Raw genomic sequence first — 24,568 nt, forward strand, 5'->3', positions numbered from 1 at the left:
AACCTGATTGATGTGGGTTGAGGAGGTCAAACTGATCGATGTGTTTAGTCAGTTGGAGTTGAACGCATTTTTCCAGCAGTTTGGCCAGGGTGGGGATATTGGTGATAGGGCGGTAATTGTTAGGGTCAGCTGTAGGTTTCTTGAGTATAGGCGTGACTTGCCCCACCTTGAGGGAGTCAGGGATGAGACCTTGTTGGAGGGAACAGTTAATGATTTTAGTCCAGAGTGGGAGGAGCAGGGGGTGAAGTCTTTTACAGCATTCGCAGGTAAGGGGTCAGTGAAGTGATTAGAGGGTTTCAAGGTGCCCAGCAGTTTGTTAATTGTTTCTTCTGAGTAGGTGTCGAAGGATGACCATGTCGCATTGTTTTTAGGTTGAGTGGAAGTTATGCCGATGGGGTTGGAGTAACGGCAAACATCATTGAGGAGATCGCTTCTTATAGTATCGGGTTTTGTCTTAAAGAAAGCAGAGAATTCTTCACAGGATGGTATATCGCTTGAGGTGATGTTTGAATGTAGAGGTTGTTCCTTGGTTTGAGTTTTGACTATTTTTTGCCTGATCGAGCTGGAGGCTGAAGAAAGCTGATTTTCAGCGCTTGATTTTCCTAAAATAGGCATTTCTCTTCTTCTTAAGAGTTTTAAGGTGCAGTGCTGATGGGTCAGATCTCCAGGTGCGCTCAGCCATTCACATGGCACGCCTGTCTTCATTGAGTCTGCCATCATACCATGGGTTTGAGTTCTTGGTGGAAACTCTTCAGCTGCAGGGGGGGCAACTTCGTTGATTATCGAAGTCAGAGTTGAGGTAGAGGTCGATCAGAGATTGGACGTCTGATGCACCGGTGGGGGGGGGAAGGAGGAGACTGCAGCTGTGGGAAGGCAAGGAGTTGGGGTTAAGTTTCTTGAAGTCCCTTTTCCAGATCTTGGATTTGAAAGGTTGAGCCGGGTTAAGTTTGACTTTTTCGTTGATGTAGAATGTGATAATGTGGTGGTCTGACCAATCGCAGGGTTGGATTGACCCCAGTTGGGTAGAGTCCTCTTTGGCGATGATAAGGTTAAGGATAGAGCCTTTGTCATGTGTCGGGCTGTTGCAGATTTGGGTGAGGTTAAGCGCATTAAGGAAAGTTTTAAGACTATTCACCACTGCATCTTTCTCGTCGTTCCAGTGGAGATTGAAGTCACCCAGGAAGATGTCTGTTCTGCCGTCCGGAATTGGCTGAGATCGTGTCCATGAGGTGTTGGGTGAAGGTGAGGTTGTCCCCGGGCGGGTGGTAAATGATATGTAGAGAGCATACAGGTTTGCCCTCACTGTTGACGTCGAGGCAGATGAGTTCACAGGAGGTGAGGGAAGGGGAGGTGCCTCGAGCAACGGAAAGGTTGCTCCTAAAAATGCATGCGATTCCCCTGCCCGTCTTGCCGGACCTGTTGAGTCTAATGATGTGGTAGTTGGGGGGGGGGACAAGAATGCCCATTATGGGTGTGGAAGATTCAGATAGCCAGGTTTCCGTTAGAATGGCTAGGTCAAGGTCCATTGTTATGATAAGATCTGCAATGTCGGAGGAGTGTCTAGTGGCTGATCTGCAGTTGAGTAGGATACATTTGAGTCTGGGTGTGAAAAGGGTGGTAGAGGGTTCTAGAGAGAGGGGGACTTTTCTGAGGTTATCTGGGACGGAGCTTCTGTTTTGAGTGGGGGGCCTAAGGGGATTTGAGGGAATCGTGGGTATAGAGAGGTGTGTGGTGGAGGTGTGGTTAAAGGGAACTGGGCCATAAGAGCGGAGGAGGGTGTGGATGTCGTGGACCGAAAGAACTGAGGGCGCGGCGAGGGCGGTTGGTGTGGTTGCGCGCCGGGATAACGGGCCAATGTGGGGAGTGTTGAGTGAGAGGGGCAGTGTGGACGCTGTGGGACTTGTTGGACGAGGAAGTGGTGTTTGTAGGGGGGTGTATGAGGAGTTCTTTGATGGTGCGAAGTTCTTCTTTGACTTGGAGGAGGGTGGACATAATCATGTCCAGTGTAGGATTGGAGGTGGTGTTGGGGATGAGAGCCGATGGTGGATGATTGTAACTGGAGTGTGGGGGGAGGGGTGCGCTAGTGAAAACAGATAAATAAATGGCATTGTCATTTACAGTGCCAATAGCTTAATCTCTCGCAAATGCACACACTTCGGTAGAGAGAATAACACACAGAGCAGCACAGGCTAATTCAATCAATATCCGCACAGTTTTCACCCATTCCAAGAGGTGTAAACTCATAATAGGAGTGTAAAAGGGCAGAGGCGCTTTAACAGTAATCGCGGCTGGCCGGGGTCTCTGCCCATGCACTCCTGACTCATGATCTGAGCCTTCAGTTTATACTATGGTGGAGAAGGGCACGCCTCAAACTCTCGCAGTCTAACCTCCTTCAAAACCCGAAAGCTCCAATGCGTAGAGCTTCAGTAACGTGCCATACACATACTGTTGCTTGTATTCGCACCCTTCTATGCCACCCTAAACAGTTACCCCACTAGCTGGTAACAGCGCTATATAAAGAAATAACTTGGCAGCAGTCCCTTGTCAGCCGCTCCGTTGGCCCCCACCAATGTCGGCGCCACCTGCGCCCCAGAAGCAACTCTGTACGGTGCTGACGCATCACCAGCCCAACAAACTAAACACTACACCACAACAGAGCCGAAGCCATCTCCACAACACGCACAACAGCAGGGGAATGTCGGGGTGCAGCCGCCCACTGTCCCGAGCCCTGCACTTCACTTCAGCATCCAAGTCACACATTTGCCCCCTCCTGATCCCGCAGTGAGATCACGGCCTGGGCCTCCCATCGCTGCTGTTGCCGGGGTAACGGAGAACACAACATTGGCATGACTGCTGCACTGCGAGTCCGCGCGGAGTGGGAGGGCGGGGGCCACAGTAATAGACGAGGCACATTTCTGAATGAGAGAGGTACTATTATGAAGCCGTGCATAATGGAAGGCGAAGCCGTGCATAATGGAAGGCAAAGCGCAGTTGTCTCCGAATGACATGAATAAACAGCCCCTCAGTATAGAACTTCCTATTTGAAACCGGTGTGCAGCAGTCCTTCACCCATGCGGATTGCAGATCAAGTTAAGTCTATTACAATGCGCACATGCCAGAAGGCTAAGAATACCACATACGTGGAGAAAAAAAGTAAAAAACAAAACCTTCAGAAACAACAATCCCTGGCCTTCAACCATATATTACAGATTGTGTAATGAAAGCAGTCATCCCTGCGGATAGACTCGATAACATAAGGCAATACAGGAAGCATGCCAGAATGGATTCAGCATAGTAGAAATATAGATGCCGCCGAAATTAACAATCGTGCCCTATAACCCCTATTAACTAAATAAATCTTCACTTACAGCAAGTCCGTGGCAAACAGTCACCATGCCAACGAGGTAGAAATCAACTGACCAGTTGGCGCCGAAGAACTATAAGGGCATGCGTGAGCCGAGTAAGACGTGCGCTGATAGGTTAGCGCTATTGTCAATGGTAAACAAACACGGAACATTGGAGTCCGCAGCGTCGTGAAGTAATGAAGTCATTGTGGAACAGTGAAAAATGAAAATAACGGTGAATAGACGTTCGCTGCATAGTGATAACAATGTCACCCTGAAGTGAAAACAAAATAGAAATGAACCAGAACGTTGGAGTCTGCCGCGTAGTGAAGTAATGAAGCCATTGTGCAATAGCGCTAGTGATGCGCACGCGTGCGTGAAAAAGTGAAAGTAATTGAATGTGTGGAATAAAGTGGAATAAAATGCTGTTCTGCAGCGCTAAACAATGGGGCCACTGACTTACCAAGATCGAGAAGCAGCCAAGGGCACCCTACAGTGACTGCACGAAGCTACTGCCCGAGCGCCATCTTCGGCGAAATGACCAAAAGAAACCCCCCAAAAAAAAACACCGCCCACAGCCGCATGACGTACGAAAAGGGGTGGGATGAGTAAAAATCGCGGGAACGCCTACGAATCTGCTCCGGCAATGACGGACAGATCTGTCTTCCAATGGCTAGCCTCCATTTATAGAGCTAGCCAATGGAAGACAGAGGCGGGAGAAAGCTACATACTTGTAAACAAAAGTTTTCGCCTGCGCGATACTGCTTGCGCAGTAAACGCCAGGCGAAACCTAAAAAATGTAGCTGATGCTCCAAGGTTCTATACAAACTGGGAAGATGTTTAAGAGGCAAGGGGGCTTCAATATGATGAGATTTTAAATAATGTGGTTTGGTGGCGCTGCCTTTGGTGCTCGGAAATTTACGATAATGGCTCCCTTTGAAGCTTGTTTAATATTTAATATGTTGGTGCAAAATATTATGGAATTTAAATCCAACTTTATAAGGGGGTTTGGTAAAAACTGAATAGAATCTAAGTTAGCTGGATTTCAAAGGAGACAAGCATTGGCCGCGCGGCCGTGAAAGTGAAACTGATTGCACTACCTGGCTGAGAGGAGGCTGATAGGCAGTGAGTGGCCGGGAGGAGGGGCGGGTTGTGTGGGTGCGGGAGGGGGCCCGGGTTGTGTGTTTATGCATTGGTCGTGAGGAAAGGCTAGGCAGGGAGGAGCATGCTGTAAGGCTTAATGATCCATGAAAGAAAGGCAGATGGCTGCTGCGCACGTAACCGCAAGCTTGAGGCCAGCAAAAGCCTCTGGTATCACTTTGAAAACCCACTAAATAAATGTCTTGCAGCGCATGCGCAGGCTCAGGCAAAACCTAAAAAGGTAATAAAACTCTACATTTCAGACCTGTTAAAAGAAAGGGTTATTTTTAACTCACAAGCATTGAGTACTGGAAGGGAAAGAAAGGCAAATTCAAGATGCTAATATGGTGCTGGTTAACCTACTGAGCTGGAAAGAAGAATGATCTTTTGGGGGTTATAAACAGAGCAACACGCAAAGAAATGTTCACTGTGAAAATAGGAGAGATAGATTTAGGGGACTTCGAATGGTAAGAACATGGGGACTAGAAAAGAAGGTAAGGAGCGGGTTCCAAGGTAAACAGTTTGAAAATACTAGAAACGGTGGTGATAGCCTGAAAAGTGTTTGCCCTCTTGGCTGCCAGTGACCCTAACATTTTACTACTAGATATCTAAACTGATTTTTAAGCTCAACGAGGAGTCTCCACAACATAGAAAGGACACTGGGTAACAGTAAATGTCTCTGTGAAGGAGAAAAGTGTCTATATAACCTGCGCAAGTTAAAGAGTTATGGGTACAGCTACCGGAATTAGGCGTCAGGGGTGCAACAAATTATGCAGTTGAGTGAATTATTCAGCCAGAAAAGCTCAATCATCCCTTATATGACTGTCATTGTGAAATGTCAAGAAGTTGTCAAAGCATGTCGTTAGTTGGGAACTGCAAGAGTGGATTAAATTAGAGTCCACTTGTGGGCCAGCAGGGTATGGCAGATCTCTTCAGTTATCCCATGCCTGTTTAAATGATGATGGGTGGTTTTGTTGCCATAGACTGGTACAGTATTTTGTGTTAGCCATACCCTGTAGTGGTTCTGTCTTGTGTGAATGTAAGATGGCCATTATGAAGCATGCTTGAACTGCTAGTGGCTGATGCTCCTCGTCCAGGCAGGTGCTTCTTGAACATAATATATCCACCACAAGTAGGAGGCAAAAATAACAATCAATATTGGTGAGAAGTGTTATAGGACCAGTGCAGTATGTGATCCCTTATCAAAGAGCAACATGCAACACTGTACTGATTTATTTTAAAAGTTTTATATAGTGTGAACATGACCACTGAGGGTATCAGAGCGCTTTACAGATTATGCAACAAACGGGTAAAGAAACAAGCATTGGCATAGCCAATAGGTCTCGCTTTTGGGACCTTATAGATATTTAGTTTTGCAGCACAATATCCTTGGCGCAACAACATTAGCTGCTGCATGGCTAAACCTTGTACCTTATAAGTGTTTAGCCATGCAACAGTTGATGTTGCACCAAGAATATTGCGCTGAATAACTAAACACTTATAAGGCCCCAAAGGCGAGACCTATTGGCTATGCCAATGCTTGTTTAGCGATGTTGTGCAGCATGGATAAAGAGGAATCCCCCCATTAAACAAAAAAAGATGCTATTATGCAGTCGCAGCACAACACATGAACACACATACAGTGCACAGCGCGCACGTGTGAAGTTTTTATTTACTGAAAGTAAAGCAGTGCCAAAGCTTTTTTTAACCGCTTCAGCGCGGCCGAATTTTCGCGCTGTGCTGAGCGTTCTAATGAGCCAACGGGCTCATGACGGAACGGTTCCGTCATGAGCAAAGACCAACCGACGCTCATGACGGAACCGTTCCGTCATGAGCATCGAAGGGGATAAGGGAGGTGGAGGGAAATAACGAAAGAAGGGCTCAGAAGCAACAGAGTACTGGTGCGGGAAAGGATGGGGTCAGAAGCAACACTGATGGCAGCTGGACAAGAAGGGCGAGAGAGAGCAACGTGGAGCACATGAGAACAGAAGCACACGGAAGGAAGAGCAATGTGGAACGGGTAGCAGCACACAGGAAAAAAAGCAATGCGAGGGAGGTGAAGCACACGAGGACAAGCACAACACTGAGGGAGTGGAGGAGCAACATTGAGTGGAGTGGCGATGGATAAAGAGTAACCCTCCCATAAAAAAAAAGATGCTATTATGCTGTCGCAGCAGCGGTGTCATTTTGTAGGTAAAAGCACAACACAAAGTTTTTTTTTCTTTACTGATCCAAGTTGTACTGGTAAATAAAGAAAAACAAGCATTTACAATGCAATAGGTCTCGCAGCATTAAAGTTTGAGTTACTGGCATTGTAAATGACATTGCTTTGCCAGAGTCCAAGGCAAGTAAATAGCCCAAACATTATCGTGGAATAAAAATAAGAAAAGGCCGGTTTAAAAACAATCGCGAATCATTCTACTGGCATGGTCCGTCAGACCTAAGGGCAAATCGCTTTTTGGGGAAGCGCTGCCAGGATTTGTCTTGTGATGCAAATTGAGCCACAATAAACTCAAATGCAACAATGCTGTTGAGCAAAATAAAATTATATCAGCTGCAAAGAACCAATTACAGAACACGTCAATGAAAGCCTGTCAGTCTGACCTCAGCAAGTAAATAGTACACACATTTGATGATTAAAGCAACAAACAAAACTAGCATCCGCTCTCCTGGTTGGTACCTTCACGAGGTCAGCAAGTTCTTAGATATGGTAGAATAGAGAAGAAATATTTTCCCTTCAATTTGTATTTTTTTTTTAGCATGATCCTAGGATCAAGAGACCATAGAACAGATTCAGAATACGTGGACTACACTTGATGTTGGAATGCTCGGTGATATAGCACCTTGGTATGGGGTTAGAAGAGCCAAATTAAGGGGGGGGGGGAGTGAGTGAGCGAGCGTGCGTGTGTGTTAGGAGGGGTGGGGCTGGAGATATTTCAAAACCATCATAAAGGCGCTAGGCCACAAGTCAGGGAAGATGGCCAAGAAATCACTGTTTGTGTCTGGCCATGTGACAGAGTCCACAACTCAACATTTAAAGCTAGCTAGGCGAACAACAGCTTGCACGAAGCAAGGGACTGTGTACATTTATTTTGTACTAACCAAGATTATTATCACGATTTGGGAAAGTGCTATCGCAGAACGGAAACTTTTACATATACAACTGAATCGGCTGTTGGATTTTGGAGGTACAGTTTGACGTTCAAGAAAACGGCATAACTTCTTCATGCGGGTTCATAAAGCTCCTTTTATTCAAGTAAATGCAAAGAAAAAAAATCAAAACATACCAGAACATTAACCTTGTTAAACGCCTTTCACTATTTAACTTTGGCAATAGTGTCAAAGCATTTATGTGACCTACTTCGATTCCGTTTCCAGTCCAGAAATCGTGCACCATGTAATAAGCTCAAATGGTGGCCCGAACAATGAAGAAAACACGGACAGGATGTTGCGCAGGAAGGGGTTCCTCAGACCTCTCAAGGAATCGGACAGAGAGGCTGGCAAAGGAACCGGGAAACAGATAAAAACAATGCTTCCGGGGCGCCGCAGGCAGCGCGGCGGCCCGCCCTGCACGGGGAAGGGAGGCAGCTTTCGAGGAGGACAGCACCTGGCCACGAGCGCGTTCTCGTGCGCGTGACCTTAACAAATCGCCGCGCGCGGCCAGTGCTGTCCTCCTGGAAAGCTGGCGAAAGCTGACACGCTAACTATAGGTCTTTGGCGAGAGCGAGCTTCGCTCGCTTCTAGCCGAGACCTAATAAAGCTGTGCCAAAGCTTTTTTTTTTTTTTAAAGGCGGGTGGAGGGAAACCACGAAAGCAGGGTTTAGAACCAACACGAAGAGTACTGGTGCGGGAAAGATCAGAGGATGGGGATCAGAAGCAACCCGGATGGCGGCTGGACAAGAAGGGCAAGAGAGCAACGTGAAGCACGTGAGAATAGAAGCCCACGGGAGAAAGAGCAATTTGGAAAGGGTAGAAGCACACAGGAAAAAACTACAGTACTACTACAGTAGTGCTAGGCCCTAAACTGGAATGCCAAGCAGAGCGAACATGCAGGACTTACTCACGAATATATTGTGACTATTCACAGCAGTGTTTCGGTACTCCACGAGACAGCAGTGAAGGTGTTCAGATTAGGCAAGACCACAGTGAGGCTTAGCCTACAGCATTCGTCCCAACATGACCCGCAGCTGCGAGACGTGCTCTGTGGTGTGGGACGGGGCGTTGAAGCATGAGCAAAACAGAGGCGGAGCGAGGCGTGCACGCTTGGACGAGCGAGAGGAAAGCCAGGTGGCGCCTCTGCTCATAACTGCGCATAACCGCACGCTCTACGCCATGCAAAAAGTGGTGGTCGACTTTTTAAAGCCCAATCACTAAATGCCTCACCAGAGCAGCACATGCGAGAACTAAAAACGATTACGCATCATAGTGTATGAACATGACAGCAGAGCATATGAGAGCGCTTTACAGATTATGCATCAAACGGGTAAAAAACAGATTACGCATCAGTGTATGAACATATAAAACAGAATAACTAAAGTGTCAAAATAACAGCCTAAGATTGTCCAACCCTCTCGTGAGTGCAAGGAGAGCCCATCAACAGGCAAATCACAGACTAGAATTGTCCGACCTAATTGTGAACCAGGCGTATGAGCCAGAGTCAAGGGGTGTGGGCCTAGAAACCGATGCAGGTGCCAGGCTAAGGCAGAAATTTCTTCATCAGGAGCCCTTTGACCTCTTTCTTGAAGACCATAGAAGGATTCACCCCGACTTCAGGGGGAAGGGAGTTCCAGATCCTCTGAGCCATCCCCTAGATTGCTCGGTTATAGGTCTTTTTCTTGAATTTTTGAGGTTTAAGCATAAGGGTACTGGCGCTTCTGGAAGCTCTAGACCCACAAGAGAGTTCCAGTTTCTGTGCTAGATACAACAGGGGTCTTTAAGTGGATGGCTTTGTGAGCCATGCATGCAATTTATAACTGAATCTGAGCTTCATATTGAAGCCAATTCAGTTCCCGCAAGTTCGGAGATGTGGTGGTATCTTTTTGTACCAGTTAAAAGCGTAGCAGCGGAATTAAGGGTAGCCCTAAGAGGAGCAGTCCTCACTCTAGGCAGACCACAAAGTGTTGCACTACCATAGACCAGCTTTGCAATCACCAATGCTTGTACTCCAACCTTGAGGTCATGAGCAGGGAGAAAGGGTTTGAGTTTCCCAAGTAAGCAGAGTCGGAAGTTTGCTCCTTTAGTGAGGGAGCGGATGTGCTTCTGCATGTTCAGGCTTTTGTCTAGAATGATACCCAGAGATGATGCCGAATCCACGAGAAGCGGCCTGCAGTTAAGAGCCGTCAACTGATTCAGCCATTGTTCCATGATGGGAGATTGGTTGTAGGGTGAGATCAGTCAGTAGGAATTCCGTTTTTAGAGCATTAAGCTTAAAGGTGATTGGGTGTCAGCCAACTTTGTGTTTCTAGCAGGACTGAGTTAAGGGACTGGATATCTTCAGGAGAGGTGATCTTCAGGTATAGTTGGGTATCGTCTGCATACATATGATAGCGAATGCTGGAAGATTTTAAAACTTCTGTCAGAAGCTCCATGAACCAGTTAAAGCGCGTGGGGTACTATGCTGAACCTTGAACACCCAAGGTTACTGGTGAAGGGTCCTTATTGATAAGGAGGATGCACCAAATATTTTTTGCACATTAAATCAGTCACTGTAACTTCCGACATTCTCTTTTACGTGTTACATAGTTTTTCTTAAGAATTCAGATGCATTCAACTGCAGTATGAAAATTTGTTTTTATTTCCACTTACATCATTATACCATTCTACAGGTCAAAGTTCAATGAGTTAGATAAATTATGCCAAGGCGTGTTTTGGCACGAAGAGGTTACCATGCTGTGTTCCTTCTACATGCCATACTAGCCCTTTTAATGTATCTGGAAAACTGGTGTCCCTTTTACATGCAGCAAAATGTTATTTCTTTTAGTACTACAACTGGGTACATCTCACTCATTGAGAAGAACTAAGCCTTGCTAGGAGGATAATTTTTGAAATTACAATGACTCAGCAGCCATTGTGCGGCAAATAATTGGGAACGCTCCTCTTTTCGTTTATACAAGGGTAAAAATGGTCTGGTAGGCTGCTGTGTAGCAATCTCTTCATCGCCAATCGTCACTGTGACCCTGTTCAACCTACTGAACTACGATGGAAATCTGTTCTCTAGAATCAACACTTACTCCAGGAATATGATAGTGATTGGTGTTAATAAGCAAGATGGATACCATCAATACAAAACAAGCAACAAAGACATATACAACTTGGCAGCCCTCAGGGATGTCCCTACTATTGTGGACGTAGGGTGTCCAATACTAGCTGATGGTAAGCAGGACCCAATAAAAAGCATGAAAGATGTGCAATCACAGTCCAAAACGAGTATGTGTTTTAGACTGCAATTCAGGTGAGCAGAGGCAGAATATTTCACATTTCAAGACAGACATTAAACCTCACCACTGTCCATTCAACTCAGGTTACCAAAATGTTATGAACTATTTTAACAGCGAAATCCTGTTGAAAGTGAAGCTTCAGGTTTTTAAAACTTTTCATACTAGGAATATGTCATGTAACATAGCTGCAAGGAAAAACACGAGGTCAAAAAATATACTGAACCCTCCCGCACAGGATATCTGCTTAACAGTGCAGCAGCCTACATAGACAGCTGACGTACCATAGTAAAACTTGTCTTACTGTAGTTAGCAATCTGGAAATAAGGAGGCTATTATTTTTAGGTTGAGCCTAGCGTCAGCGCGCATGCACTGCTCACTCTGCGAGGCATGCAGTAGTCGAGTAGGCTGTGGAAGCCTCGCCTTCTCTCCGCCCATATTTTTGCTGGCATCATTGTCTTTGGTAAATGCTGGTTCTTGATTGATAATGAGGCTTGTTAGCCCCTCCTTGTTCCTGCCCTGTCACCATTTGTTACCTCCCATGAGGACTGGATCTTTTCAGGGGTGGGGGGATCCTATCGCCCGAACCGTGTTGATTTTCATGACGGGCAAGAAGATGTAATGTCTATTTTGTCCAACAGACAATTAGGCATTAAATTACATAAATAATACAGGCTGTGTGCACTCTGGGGCTCACAGCCAATCAGAAATGCTGCCAGAGAACCTTTGGAGGCCTCCGATAGGCTAAAAGCCCATGACTGGGCTCTAACCGGTGATTGTGTGTGTGTGTGTGTGTGTGGGAGGGGGGGTAAAACTCAGTCTCAGCAAGTGGTAGTCCGTGGCCAACTTGAGGCTTACATTTAGGTATAAAGTTAAGCGCATCTGAATAATACACCACTCTGTGTGATCAGGCCTGCAATAGTCGCTTAGTTCCATCAGAGGGCAATTATCCTCACTTTCAAGACGTCTAGAAGTAGAACAGGAGGGAGATGAAGGTGTTTCAATGAAGTTTCTTCAGCATAGTCTGGCGAGGTAAGGTCAACTGTCTGAAGAGACGAGAAAAGACAGCACCGAGCAGTTTGGGGGTCTCTTTGCACTCAGTTCCATGCCTTTATGTTGTCGGTTGTCTTCTTTGAGTTGTGGTCTGCAGGTGACAGGCTAAAACATTTCATGCTCCCTTCACCAATAGGATAGTGGGAAAACAGGAACTACTTGCCCACATTCAAAGAGTTTCACGGAGTCAGACTGCCCACAGCTTCGGTCCTGCAGTTGTTTCCTGCTTACTTTGCAGCTGGCAGCAAAGGCGGCTGACTATGTCTCCCTTTACCATGATAACCACCTATAAACTGCGCTCACTGGGACTGTGTCTGTACCTCTGTGGTGCTGTCACTCTCCTTTTGCTATTCTCATATAAAGGGTTTTTGCCCAGAGTTGCAGCCCAGCTCAACCCAGACTCTCAGGAGGTCTGGCAAAATTAAAAAGCTGCTGCTATAGCCAGAGATAGCCATTAACCGCATGCGCGCTAATGGTTTTCCCGCGGTGCGCTGCGTTTTTAAAAAAAGCGCGTTACATGACAAGCTCAGCTCGTCATGAGCGTCGTGACTCATGACGAGCTGAGCTCGTCATGAGCGCGGATGGGGTTAAGAGAAAGTAGCACTTTGCAAAGAAGGACATAAATTATGCAGTTAATCGGAAGAAGGTTGGGGGAGAGTAGCAGGGGATATGAATCAGTGAGACTTGCAGGTTACAGGCTCAGATTTCCGATAACTCGGAGGGTTGAGTGTGTACTGCAATGATCAGCGTGCAACAGACCAGCAAGTCACAAGTGCCAATGCCAGCAGTAAACTTTTGGGTTAATGGGGCAGTAGTCAACAGCACAATATACTATGTGTTTTACACTGCCGTTTTTATTACACAAATTTACAATTTAAGGCACATAGAAAAATTGAAGTTTGTCGACAATTGCATGATTTTCAACCTGATCGAAACCAGCGCGAACATACGAATCTCTAAATTCCAGGCTGCTTTAAGATTAATTGTTTTTGTGTAAAGAAATTCAGCTTATTCACTTGAGAAAAGAAGTTTTTGTTAGGAGTCTTTACTGTCTCACAAACTATTGTAAGTAAACAATTATTTATTTACCACTCTGTACCTTATAGCTCCCTATCATGCCCTCCTTGTTCTCTTTCCCGAATCAAGACAGGAAAGCCCACCAAATGGAAGCAACTGTGACTATCAAGTGATAACATTGGAAAACCACGTGCACTGCCAGTGCCCAATCTAATGTTTTTGTTTGCTTTTTCTGTTTATCAAAAAAAGGAGCCCAGAGGGAAAGAAACAAACAGGGTTGCCCTCCACTCAAAAACCATCAACAATCAATAAACCCTGTCCTTTGAGCATAAATAATGTCAGTATGTTTTGTAACAGACCAGTCACATGTTCATGATCTCTGTTACACTCCCCTATCCACCGTCTTTTCTTCGGGGGTATTTACTGCAATACGTCCAGTATTCTTTAGAAAGTTAAAAAGAAAACATATTGGCCAACAACTCTTGACAGTCACATAGAACAACAACAAGCTGTCTGAGACCTTAATCAATACAGAGAATCCACCACATAGGATTGAAAGCAGACTGATTCTGCAAAAAAAATGTGTGAAGAACCGAATGACACCTCACTGGAACACCACCCTAGGGGCAACTGGCACGTAATCACCAGACTGGGCCCCTTTCTCATCACTGGTCATCATTCAGTTCAAAAGAAAAGAAAAAGTGTGTCCAAAGAAAAACTAAGAAGTGAAAGAAAACGTGGTAGCAGATCCAATCTGCTTGTGACAAATAGATGTGCTTAAAATCAACTGGCACACCTCTCCGCAATTTTATTCCTAGATACTAGGTGTGAACAGTTGAATTAAAAAGGCTGGTTGCTACCATCGCATACCATTACCTATCGCCAACATGTTTCTCTGCCTCAATGTTTTTGGCAGATTCGTCAGGGCTACACACCTTGTTGCCACACCACTGTTGGACACTGTTCTATGTCAACCTCAGGCAACCCACTTCGCTTATACCAGCTGCCGAGGAACCGGAGCATAGAATGATACTCCGGGGGTGAGTGTCTCTTGCTATAGTCACAGCAATTGTAATCCTCAATCGTGTGCTTTGGGCCAGAGCGCGTCGTCTCCTTCTGTGAACATGTGACTGGTCTGTTACAAAACATACTGACATTATTTACGCCCAAAGGACAGGGTTTATTGATTGTTGATGCTTTTTCTGTTTGCCAGAAATTACTGCAGACGTACTACGAAGCTTGCATCTGACAAGATCACGTTCGTTTTTAATCCTTTTTCCACAGTCCTTGTTTTACACGTTTTATGTAAAACAGATGGGGATAAACAACCAGAGAACAGTTGTCACTATCAATAGTATTATCCAGTCACTGTGCACAATCTAGGTATTACTAAAAAATCTATATTTGGAAAGCACTTTTCCCCCCTAAAACTCAACGAGCATTTTGTAGCAGTCTATCTTATATTGCTAATAATGCAAGTTTAAAATAATGACTTGCATGTTCCCAGTGCTTTGTCACAGACCAGACTGGGACGTTGTAGCCCTAAACAATCGCATGTCACAATTCTCCACTTCACGAACCGAGATTCAATTCTGTGGCTCTCCGGTGAGGTTTCATAATGTCTGATAGTGCATTTCCCACTGATTAACTGATTAACATAACTTGCATTTATTTTATTAAAGCTGTCCATTATACATGTAGTCACCTGAAGGTGAAAGACAAAAAAAAGTTTTACAATATTTTGTTTTTTTAGCCACTGCTATGAATGTCCCCAGACTCACCGACCCTGCCCCCTTTTAGTGCAACATCACTGTTTGCATACTTTGTTGTATTTCTATACAATTTCTATATGTTTGGATAAAAGGGATAATATTGCTTTTCAAGTTTTTGATTAGCAATGCACATTTCATTGTTTGATTTTAATAAAACAAAAATGTATTAAATGTCTCTCTGCCAGCCCCTATAATTGATGTAGGGATGGGAGTCGGTGGGACAAGTGGGCTTTACAGGACATGTAGATATCAGTGGCATTTTGTCCTTTGGCCAAGTAGATTTTAAAAATTCCACGCCCCGTCTTACTTGTGCCGTTACACGATCTGCTTCATAAGTCAGTAAGCACTAACTTTTTCTTTTTTTTATTTGCAGCGCGGTCCGCTTTCACTTTAGCGGCAGCGCTTGTTTGTTTAATTAATTTGCCGCGCGGGCCGAAAGGGAGTGTTTCTACTCACTAATCTAACAAACATTTGCAATGCAATAGGTCTCATTTACTTGAGTTTCAGCTATTGACATTGCAAATAACAATGCTTTTTATTTTTGTTTTTAAACATAAATAAAAAGCATTGTCATTTACAATGCCAATAGCTTAAACGTGCATAAATGCAAGACCAATTGCATTGCAAATACTTGTTTTCGAGTAAGACAGAGGCATATTTTTTGGACGGTAGTGAGGAAATCAATGCACAATGATGACGTTTCACACACTCCATTTCAAATGATTTCAACCTTGCAATCCAATCTTCGAGAAAGCAGCAGTCCTCGCTGTTGTGCTTGTGATGGGCAACCTAGTTTAGTTAGCAGATGCCAGTGATGTCAATCTTCATTCTCTAAAGACTATTTGGAGCATTTAACACTAGTGACCCCGCTAGCCTTAGTAATAGAAATGTCTTCAGTGTAAAAATATGTTTTTTTTCAGGTAGTGCCAACAGGTGGTATTGACCACCCATCCCCCCAAACTTAGGCATTTGCCAAGGAACAGCACCCTCTCGCATGGTCTGTTGAAAGCATACATTGAGCCATTCGGCAAAATAAGGTCTTCTGTTTTACAATTGAGTGACAACATGGAATTTTCAGGCTTAACTTTGGGTACTCAAATACCGAACTGGAGACAGATTCACGGGGGAAAAGTCTGAACTGAGATTAGTTGGGAATGCTTGTGGTTGCATTGCCAAGTTTACAGCTTCAATGTTTGGCCTGCAACTATGAGCCTTGACCTTAACCAATGGACTTGCTTTGTAATGTGGGCCTTACACTTGACAAACTGCGATTAACCCAGCCGCTATTTAATCATCTATACATCTTGTAAATTATTCATCTACCTAATGAAGGGTTACATTTGACATTGGGTGCTACAGTGGGCTTCTGTCTCCATGATTGTAATTCACTATTTTAGGTATTAATAAAACACTGTGGCAAAGTATGATATGCAAAACACAGCTACCCTGTGTGATCTTATGTACATATCAGTTGTAAGGGATATCAACTCTGAGGTTTTACCCCCCATTAGCTTTCCATAGTAGGCTAACATGCAGCTCTTCACTTCCCCAAGATTAGGCTAGTTATGTGGGCGCCACTAAATTGACCCTCTCAAATGCCCAACAATGAATAAAATATATATTATAACACAAATTGCCCGAACCACAGAATTTCCACAAGCTTATTAAGAGGGAAAAGATCAATTTATTGTGATCACCCTCGACATCCTACTTAGTGTCAATGTTTTTTATCTTTTTCAAGTTATCACAAGCTGTATGCCAGAAAACAACAAAACATTAAATATTTACACACCTATATATACTTTGTACATACATGAGAAACAAATTCTTTACACAGTACAAAAAGAAAATTCCTTGCATCAAACATTACAAAAAACTAAGAATACATCACAAACAACATCAAAAAATGAGAAAAATAGGAAAAACAAATCTTAGGGGGAATCATAAGCAAATGAATGGCTCTTAAACAAATCAATACTGGACCGGCCGGTCCTAGTATCGTAGAGATGACATTTTATTCCAACCTATGAAAGTGCCGACGTGTTTCGAGATCAGGCACTATGTCGCTGATCTCTCATCAGGGCTGTTTTATTCTTTGTATCAAACTTGGTTGAAGTGGAGCAGGGCATTGAGGCGTAAAGGATTTCAAACTATTGTGTTTCTATCTAGGAAACTAAATCGATATTTCTATTTTATGCCCTTGTCCGGTTATAATCAATAATATCCCTACAACGGCATAGTAATCATATCCATATTCAGTCGTAGCACATGCTGTCACATTAAGCAAGGGTACTTCCCCTGCCTCCTAGAAAGCACAACGGGTTCTCTAAACAAACCAAACCTCCAGCAACCTGGGAAATCCCCCTTGCTTTTGTTTTGATTTCATCCTAGAACTCCTGTAAAACACTGTAAGAACGGCCAGTTCTTAGTGACATCTTTATTGACGTCTTATGTCCAGCCTTACGTCAAACCCTGCACCTTTCAGGTATAAATATACCAACGTTGCCTTAAGCAAACACACGGTGGTGGTTTTGGAGCAGCGATCTACTTGCCCGAGAGCCCAGCTGATGCGAGAGCCCACGGACGCTGCCCCTCCCTTTTGACGCACTGAGAGAGACGCTGTCTTTTCTCCTGCCGAGAAATCCAGCTCCGGTGTTTCCAGATACCTTCGCGGGTTACTGGGATATCGAGTCCTGAGAGAGAGATACAAGACCTCCTGATTTCTAAATACCCAGGTACGGAGTTGACTAAACCCTTAAAGAGAATTGAGTCAGATTCTTGGCAAAACCAACTTAACTTAAACTGCTACTTATTTACTCCTTCCCACGTATTAGGCTTAGGTCTTTAGAAGCACCAGTTGAGTACGTTAGTCAATGTATATATATTTTATCTATTTTAAAGTATCATATGGCTAAGAAACCATATCAATGCTTTTACAGTATTTTATAATCCTCCTTTTACTGTACGCACTTTACTTTACTATGAGTATTGCAACTGTGGCAATTCATTTCTCTTGTATGAGGAAGACTGCTCTATAAATAACACCTTTTATTGAAAACGCCCGTCTCTCTTTTCTCTGCATTCTGGTGAAACTAAGTACGCACATTTGACTGAGTGAAATAGCTGTCTATTGTTTTCACACGACTCTAGAGATACACTCTTATTCTGAGGGAGCAAAGTTGTTATGTTATATGGTTGTCGGAAGCTAATCCCTTCTTGTCTATCCAGGGAGGTTAAACTCCTTGTTTATTCGAGAAAGTTTCTAGTGACCTCTGAGCTAGCTGGCAAACCTTAAGTCTAATATAGTCAGTAGAGACCTAGATAACCTCAGTCCTACGTCTACACTGCTGAATATAGTATTCCAATGCGCAGAGCCCATTGGGAATATAGGAACTACACTACAAAACCAAATAATTCTAAACGTGGCCAGGCAGGGCAACCTTGCTATTGTCGACTGCCGCCAACTGGCGTTCTTATATATGATACACCACCATGAAGGTAGGCTCCTTAATGAAGTGTTTCTATTCCCTTTTTAATTTTTGGAAATGTGCTCTCAATATGCTGTCCTGCTCAAAAGTAACAGCACGCCGCTGGTGTGATCAAAGTTTTGGTGAGAAAACTTTGATCACACCAGCGGCGTGCTGTTACTTTTGAGCAGGACGGCATATTGAGAGCACATTTCCAAAAATTAAAAAGGCAATAGAAACACTTCATTAAGGGGCCTACCTTCATGGTGGTGTATCATATATAAGAACGCCAGTTGGCGGCAGTCGACAATAGCAAGGTTGCCCTGCCTGGCCACGTTTAGAATTATTTGGCTTGAAATCCTTTACGCCCCAATGCCATGCTCCACTTTCAACCAAGTTTGATACAAAGAATAAAACAGCCCTGATGAGAGATCAGCGACATAGTGCCTGATCTCGAAACGCGTCGGCACTTTCATAGGGTGGAATAAAATGTCATCTCTACGATAATAGGACCGGCTGGTCCAGTATTGATTTGTTTAAGAGCCCTTCATTTGCTTATGATTCCCACTAAGATTGGTTTTTCCTATTTTTCTCATTTTTTGATGTTTGTCATGTATTCTTAGTTTTTTGTAATGTTTGATGCAAGGAATTTTCTTTTTGTACTGTGTAAAGAATTTGTTTCTCATGTATGTACAAAGTATATATAGGTGTGTAAATATTTAATGTATTGTTGTTTTCTGTCATACAGCTTGTGATAACTTGAAAAAGATAAAAAAACATTGACACTAAGTAGGATGTCGAGGGTGATCACAATAAATTGATCTTTTCCCTCTTAATAAGCTTGTGGAAATGTTGTGGTTCGGGCAATTTGTGTTACATATTTTATAAAAAAGGGTCTAGCCCCCACCACGTATTTATGGACCTATCCCCTTTTGTTCTTACAACAATGAATAAAGGCCTGATGATTAGAAGACGTTTTCTCTCTATCCTTGCTTCATTATTGATCAAGCGTGTTTTATTCGAGAGCTACCTCTCACGTAGAAATGTTCGCTTGTTACCCTGTCTGCTTTTATGCGATCTTTTTTTAGGTCTCGCCAGCGCATGCGCTTGTCTGGCAAGACATTTAGTAGCTGGCTTTTTGAAGTGCTATCAAAAGTCTTTCTCCGGCCACCAGCGAGCGGTTACATGCGCGGGCTTACGAGCACAGGCGCCATCTCGCGAGCACCCTTACAGCCACGATTACTTGCATTTACTGGACTAACTAAAGGACAACGAAGGTAATTTCTTTCCCGTGTAAAACTGCAATGCTGACATCTAGTGGCCAGTTTTAGGTAGTGTAATGTGAACAGTTTGTCCGATTCTTGAGGATGTTTTACATTTCTTGGCTTCGCCGCTTTTCTAGATGTTCCCAAACGTTGGTTAGCATTACCATAGTGTAACCCGAAAGATCTCAACCTTTTGACCCGTTCGGCTGCTAAATTAGTTTAATACCTTTATTGGGGTGTAGTGATGCCCCGAAACAATTGTGTGCTAAACCGCAATTTAAACAAGTAAATGGGCAGATCGTGTTATGCTCGGTACTAAGTTTATAAGTGTTATTTTTTGAACGATTAAATGGTTTACAAGGTGCTTTTGTTATAAATTAAGAACCGCTCACAACCTTACCTCTCGAAAGACTGTTCTTTTGGTGACAAATGTAGATGCTGTGACCTGGGCCAAAACCCAAACTCCACAGTAGGTAATATTACCAGACAACCCCATGTCACCAGAGACATTACTATACCTCACTGCAAACTCACAGAGTCAAGAGGAGCGACTTCGCTTCTAGTTAACCCTACACAAAAAGCAAATTTACATGGCTGGTTACCAGAGGGCTGGGCTGCTCTTCATTTTCAAGATCAGGACTCCTGGCTCGAGTCTAAGGTGGCGTTGAATTACCCACCTCTGAAGCAGCAGAAACCGCCCACCCATTCAACTAAAACCCTACCGCATACCAACGAGGACAGGTGCGGGAGGGTCCGTTGTAGGAGCTGTGAGTCTCCGCTAATCTCCCCTCACTTGCAGGGGGCACACAGCCCTGTAGGACTGATGCTTACAATTAATGCAGCACTACATTTCGGGTCACCAGGCAGGCGTCTATGATTTGCTACGGGACTCACGCGTTTCCTCCAAATTGTCCCCTCTGATTTCGGCAAGTACATGTCCACATTTTCAGAGATGGTCAACAGAAAATAAAGAAAAGTATGCTTAATATGTTCCAAGCAGGACGACTTATAGGCTCTTATCAGTGAGCAATTTAGTAAAAAATTAATTTTAAAAACCCACACACTAGGCTGAGCTTCAAGTTCCATTGAATATATTCCTTTAGGGCCTCGTTCTGATTTCCAGGCTGAGAAGCACTGTCAGACTGCGGGACTCAGACCTGGCTCTTCAACTGGACGCCCGCAGCACAGCGCCTCGATACCCTCTGAGGTGACAAACTGCGCTTTACAAAAACTGATTGATTTAAGTTATTCCATACCCGTCGGCGGTTGCGATATTGTAGCCCTTCATGGTTTGATAAATGCCCCCGGGTTTCAAAACCTGGTAACCTATATTAAATACAGCACTTCAATGAAGGAGCAATCACATGCATCTCAGAAGGACCTCCGTTCAGGGCAAAGTGACCACAAAAAAAACAAGCATTGGTATAGCCAATAGTGCTCGCCTTTGGCTCCTTATAAGTGTTTAGCCATGCAACAGTTGATCATGTTGCACCAAGGCTATTATGCTGCATAACTAAATACTTATAAGGTCCCAAAAGCGAGAGCTATTGGCTATGCCAATGCTTGTTCCTTAAAGTGAGTGTTCTCTAAAAATGCCCAAAAATCACATCAAACCAATCAAAAACAGAGCATGAATGTGAAGTGGGAAGCGGAAAGCTACCAGAGTCTTTGTGGAATTAAAATGTCACAATTTACGAAATTGTGTGGGGTATGGCCTAGGTGGTGGAAGCAGCAGGAATGTTTTTTTCTATTTATTAACCGCATGCGTGCGGCGCGAATTCCCCGCCCATGCTGACTCCGCCTTGCGCGGGCGGAGTCATGACGGAACGGTTCCGTCATCAGCACAGCTCAACCGACGCTCATGACGGAACCGTTCCGTCATCAGCATCGAAGGGGTTAATAACTATATCACGAAATGTTGAAAATAATTTCACGAAATTAACTGAAAAACATTTCAAATAAGCCTGAACACTAAATACCTAAGCTCCCCGCACCATCGAATACTGGAGGATCCTCACCTGCCTGGAGTAAACGCATTAGTCACACAAAGTAATGATAGTTTGCTGCCACTGCATCGCAAAACTATACACGCAACATTACAGGATTCGAAAATATCACCAGGCTACGGATTTTTTTGTATTTGCGCTAATAACTAACTTCATTTTGGGACTCAAAGCAGCTATGATTTAAGGTTCATTCGTACAGGTCTAAAAAAAAAACATTTAGTGTGTGCTTTCCAGATTACTAGGTGTTTAATACACGCCTGTACTTCTTTTCTCATTATCAATCTGTGTCGTTGCACTCAGCCATGCTTGCCTTGGATTGAGGCACTCAGCCACGCTTGCCTTGGGTTTGGGACTTAATGTACTTTTTATTTTTGAAAGGCACAACGTTATTTTCCAACTACAGACTAGTCATCACTCCATGGGGTGTGTTTGAATGCCGTGAATCGATGAAGATTAAAACTAGAAGGGGTGGGAAATATAGAAGTTAGAAAATGGGAACGACCGGGAAGATTTGAAACAGCTCTTGAAGGAATTCGAAAAGGGGTTGAACAAGCTTTAATAGGGGGAAATCAAGGTTCTTAAGGGGAGCTGGTGCACGAAATGAAAATGATTTACGCGAACCGGAATTTTAAAAAAATGAAGTATAAAATGAACAAGTCAAACAGGCTGTGGGTTTGAAACGGGAAAGTTCAGAGTTAGACTGCAAGATCTGAAGCGGAACATTAAGCAAGAAAAGCGCCTCGAGACCCCCATGGTGATTTGCCGCGCTCTATAAATATCCGATTCACTGACTGATTTAAAAAGGTGTGCAGGAGATAAGAGCACTGGACGGAAAGCTAGATTGGAAGGCAATATTTAATAAAGTGCCAAAGTAGAAGGTCGAAAAAGTATAATCTCAGTCAAAGCAAATGCATAAAATAGCATCTATAGATCAAGGTATGAAGCGTGGCCCTAGATACATTCAGTTTATGTGTGCATTTTGTACGGACAATGTGCACCGCGGAAATGCGCCATGTACATTCCTAGCAGGCTGAAATCAGAATGGGTTAACTTGCTCTGAGGTCAGGTAACCCATATCTGATCACAAGGCCAGGTCTACTATGTACACACGCGCTCCGACTCACCGGTTCAGCTGATCCCTCTGCGGACATTGCCACTGTCGTTACAACTTAGAAGATATGTGTACCACCGCGGCTCGCCGGTCACTTCTCGTGATATTACCAGCTGCCCCGGAAAAGCGCCGCTTCAGCTGCTTGACGACTCCCTCCAGCCTCCCCACCTCCTACACAGCGCAAAATGGCGACCAACCGCAGTAGGTTCTGTGCCGTTGCGCAGTGACGCGTCACAAGAGCGCCCTCGCGACGCGTTTCCATATCACGCAAGCACGGCCAGAGGCCTTAACTTTAAGGATGATTTAGAGTCTGAAATATATATAGTTTAACTTTAAAACTTGTTAAGTTTAAATCTATGGAACGATTGTGTGACATGAACAGCACGGACTTAAATATGTAAACTATACAGCGCTCGTACGAGATACTTAAGCAGCACCTCCTCGGAACAGTGTAGAGTTTAATTTTACCCAGCAAGCAGACTGCTGAAAAATCTGTAATCAGTAGATCGGCCATCTTGAAACATGCCGACTTCCTTTTGCATACAAATAACTGTCTGATAACATGCCTTTAATACGTTAACCACTTGACTGCTAGGGCTGAAGAAGTTTAAAATTGACCCCACTATAAAGAACATGTTAGAAGTACATTATAGCCACATGTAGTCTGCACTCGGGTATATTCTGTGAGACTAATGTTAACAATAGAAGTGGGGGTACATATGTATAAAGGTATCCCGGCAATGGAATGGAATTTATATGTGTGGTTAGAAACGTACCTGATAAGATTGTGATTTTCCATAAAAATGTTTTGTGCCCAGAGACAAGAGAAATAGTGCTGTGTTACTAAATGAAAGTTATTGTGCTTAGAAATTCAAATTAATCATGTTATTTCTGAACTGTAAGGGCATATGTGGAGAATTTTGATTTATCTGTGTAAATGTAAAGTGCTTACGTATCGTTCTTAACTACATGTGTATGTTCTACTCCTTATTCCATTCTAGATGATGACATACGCGCACTGCAAACTGTGTAAACAAGCATTTGCAATGCAATAGGTCTCGCATTAGGAAAGTTTGAGTTATTTGTCCTGTACATTAACTCCTTCGACGCTGATGACGGAACCGCTTCGCGCTATGCTGATGACGGAGCGGTTCCATCATGGCCCGCCCGACGCGCCTGCGCGGCGCGTTCTATTGAGTGGGCGGGGCCATGACGGAACCGCTCCGTCAACAGCACAGCTCACCCGAGGCTGGTGACGGAGCGGTTCCGTCACCAGCGTGTAAGCGCCGCGCGGCCCCCCCCCCTTAGCGCTGCGGCGGAATAGCCGCCACAGCGAAGGAGTTAAAAATGTGTTATTTATGTTTTATTTTTGAAAATTGTGAACTTAATAGCTTTGTCATTTACAATGGTAATTCATTTAATTTTTGACAATGTGACACCTATAGCATTTTGAATGCAACATGTTTTGTATTTACGTGACTTAGAAGTATTGATTTTACAAATAATATGCTTTTTTAAAAATAATTAATACTTAAATTAAAGTTATTGTAATTTATAATGGCAATAGCTTAAACATTTTTTATTAACTTTTGTGAAGATTATGTTCAGAGTATTTTATCGTGACTAAAATATAAGAACAGAAGTGAAATATTAACTTTTTTTACATTTGTAATAAAGTTTGAAACATTGAGAGAACATATTTGAACCAGTTGTTGTTGAATGTTTGCACTTATTGATACTGTGTTGGCGCTGAGTGATGTTGTGGTGGCGACAAGTGATGCTGTGGCGTTTAGTGATGCTGTTTTAGCACATAGTGATGTTGTGGTGCCCTTAAGTGATGCTGTGGTGCCCCTGAGTGATGCTGTGGTGGTGCGATAGATAGACAGAGTGAGGGCGATAGATAGAGTGAGGGCGATAGATAGAGTGAGGCAGATAGATAGAGTGATAGATAGATAAAGA

At 43.8% G+C, this 24,568-nt stretch overlaps 1 protein-coding gene across 2 annotated transcripts in view; it reads right to left on the bottom strand.

Annotated features, from left to right (window-relative positions):
• Positions 1-22,833, bottom strand: part of CSTF3 (cleavage stimulation factor subunit 3) — a 601,400-nt gene extending 578,567 nt beyond the window's left edge. The window contains exon 1 of one of the 2 annotated variants that reach the window (XM_078680868.1): positions 22,623-22,833. In XM_078680868.1, the coding sequence (XP_078536994.1) occupies positions 22,623-22,649 (27 nt within the window). In that variant the 5' untranslated portion in view covers positions 22,650-22,833. The remainder of the gene's footprint in view (positions 1-22,622) is intronic. The other variant, XM_078680867.1, reaches the window with a different exon arrangement.
• Between the last annotated feature and the right edge of the window lie 1,735 nt (positions 22,834-24,568).

This window comes from Lissotriton helveticus, chromosome 3_1, assembly GCF_964261635.1.
Source record: "Lissotriton helveticus chromosome 3_1, aLisHel1.1, whole genome shotgun sequence".
Classification (NCBI taxonomy): domain Eukaryota; kingdom Metazoa; phylum Chordata; class Amphibia; order Caudata; family Salamandridae; genus Lissotriton; species Lissotriton helveticus.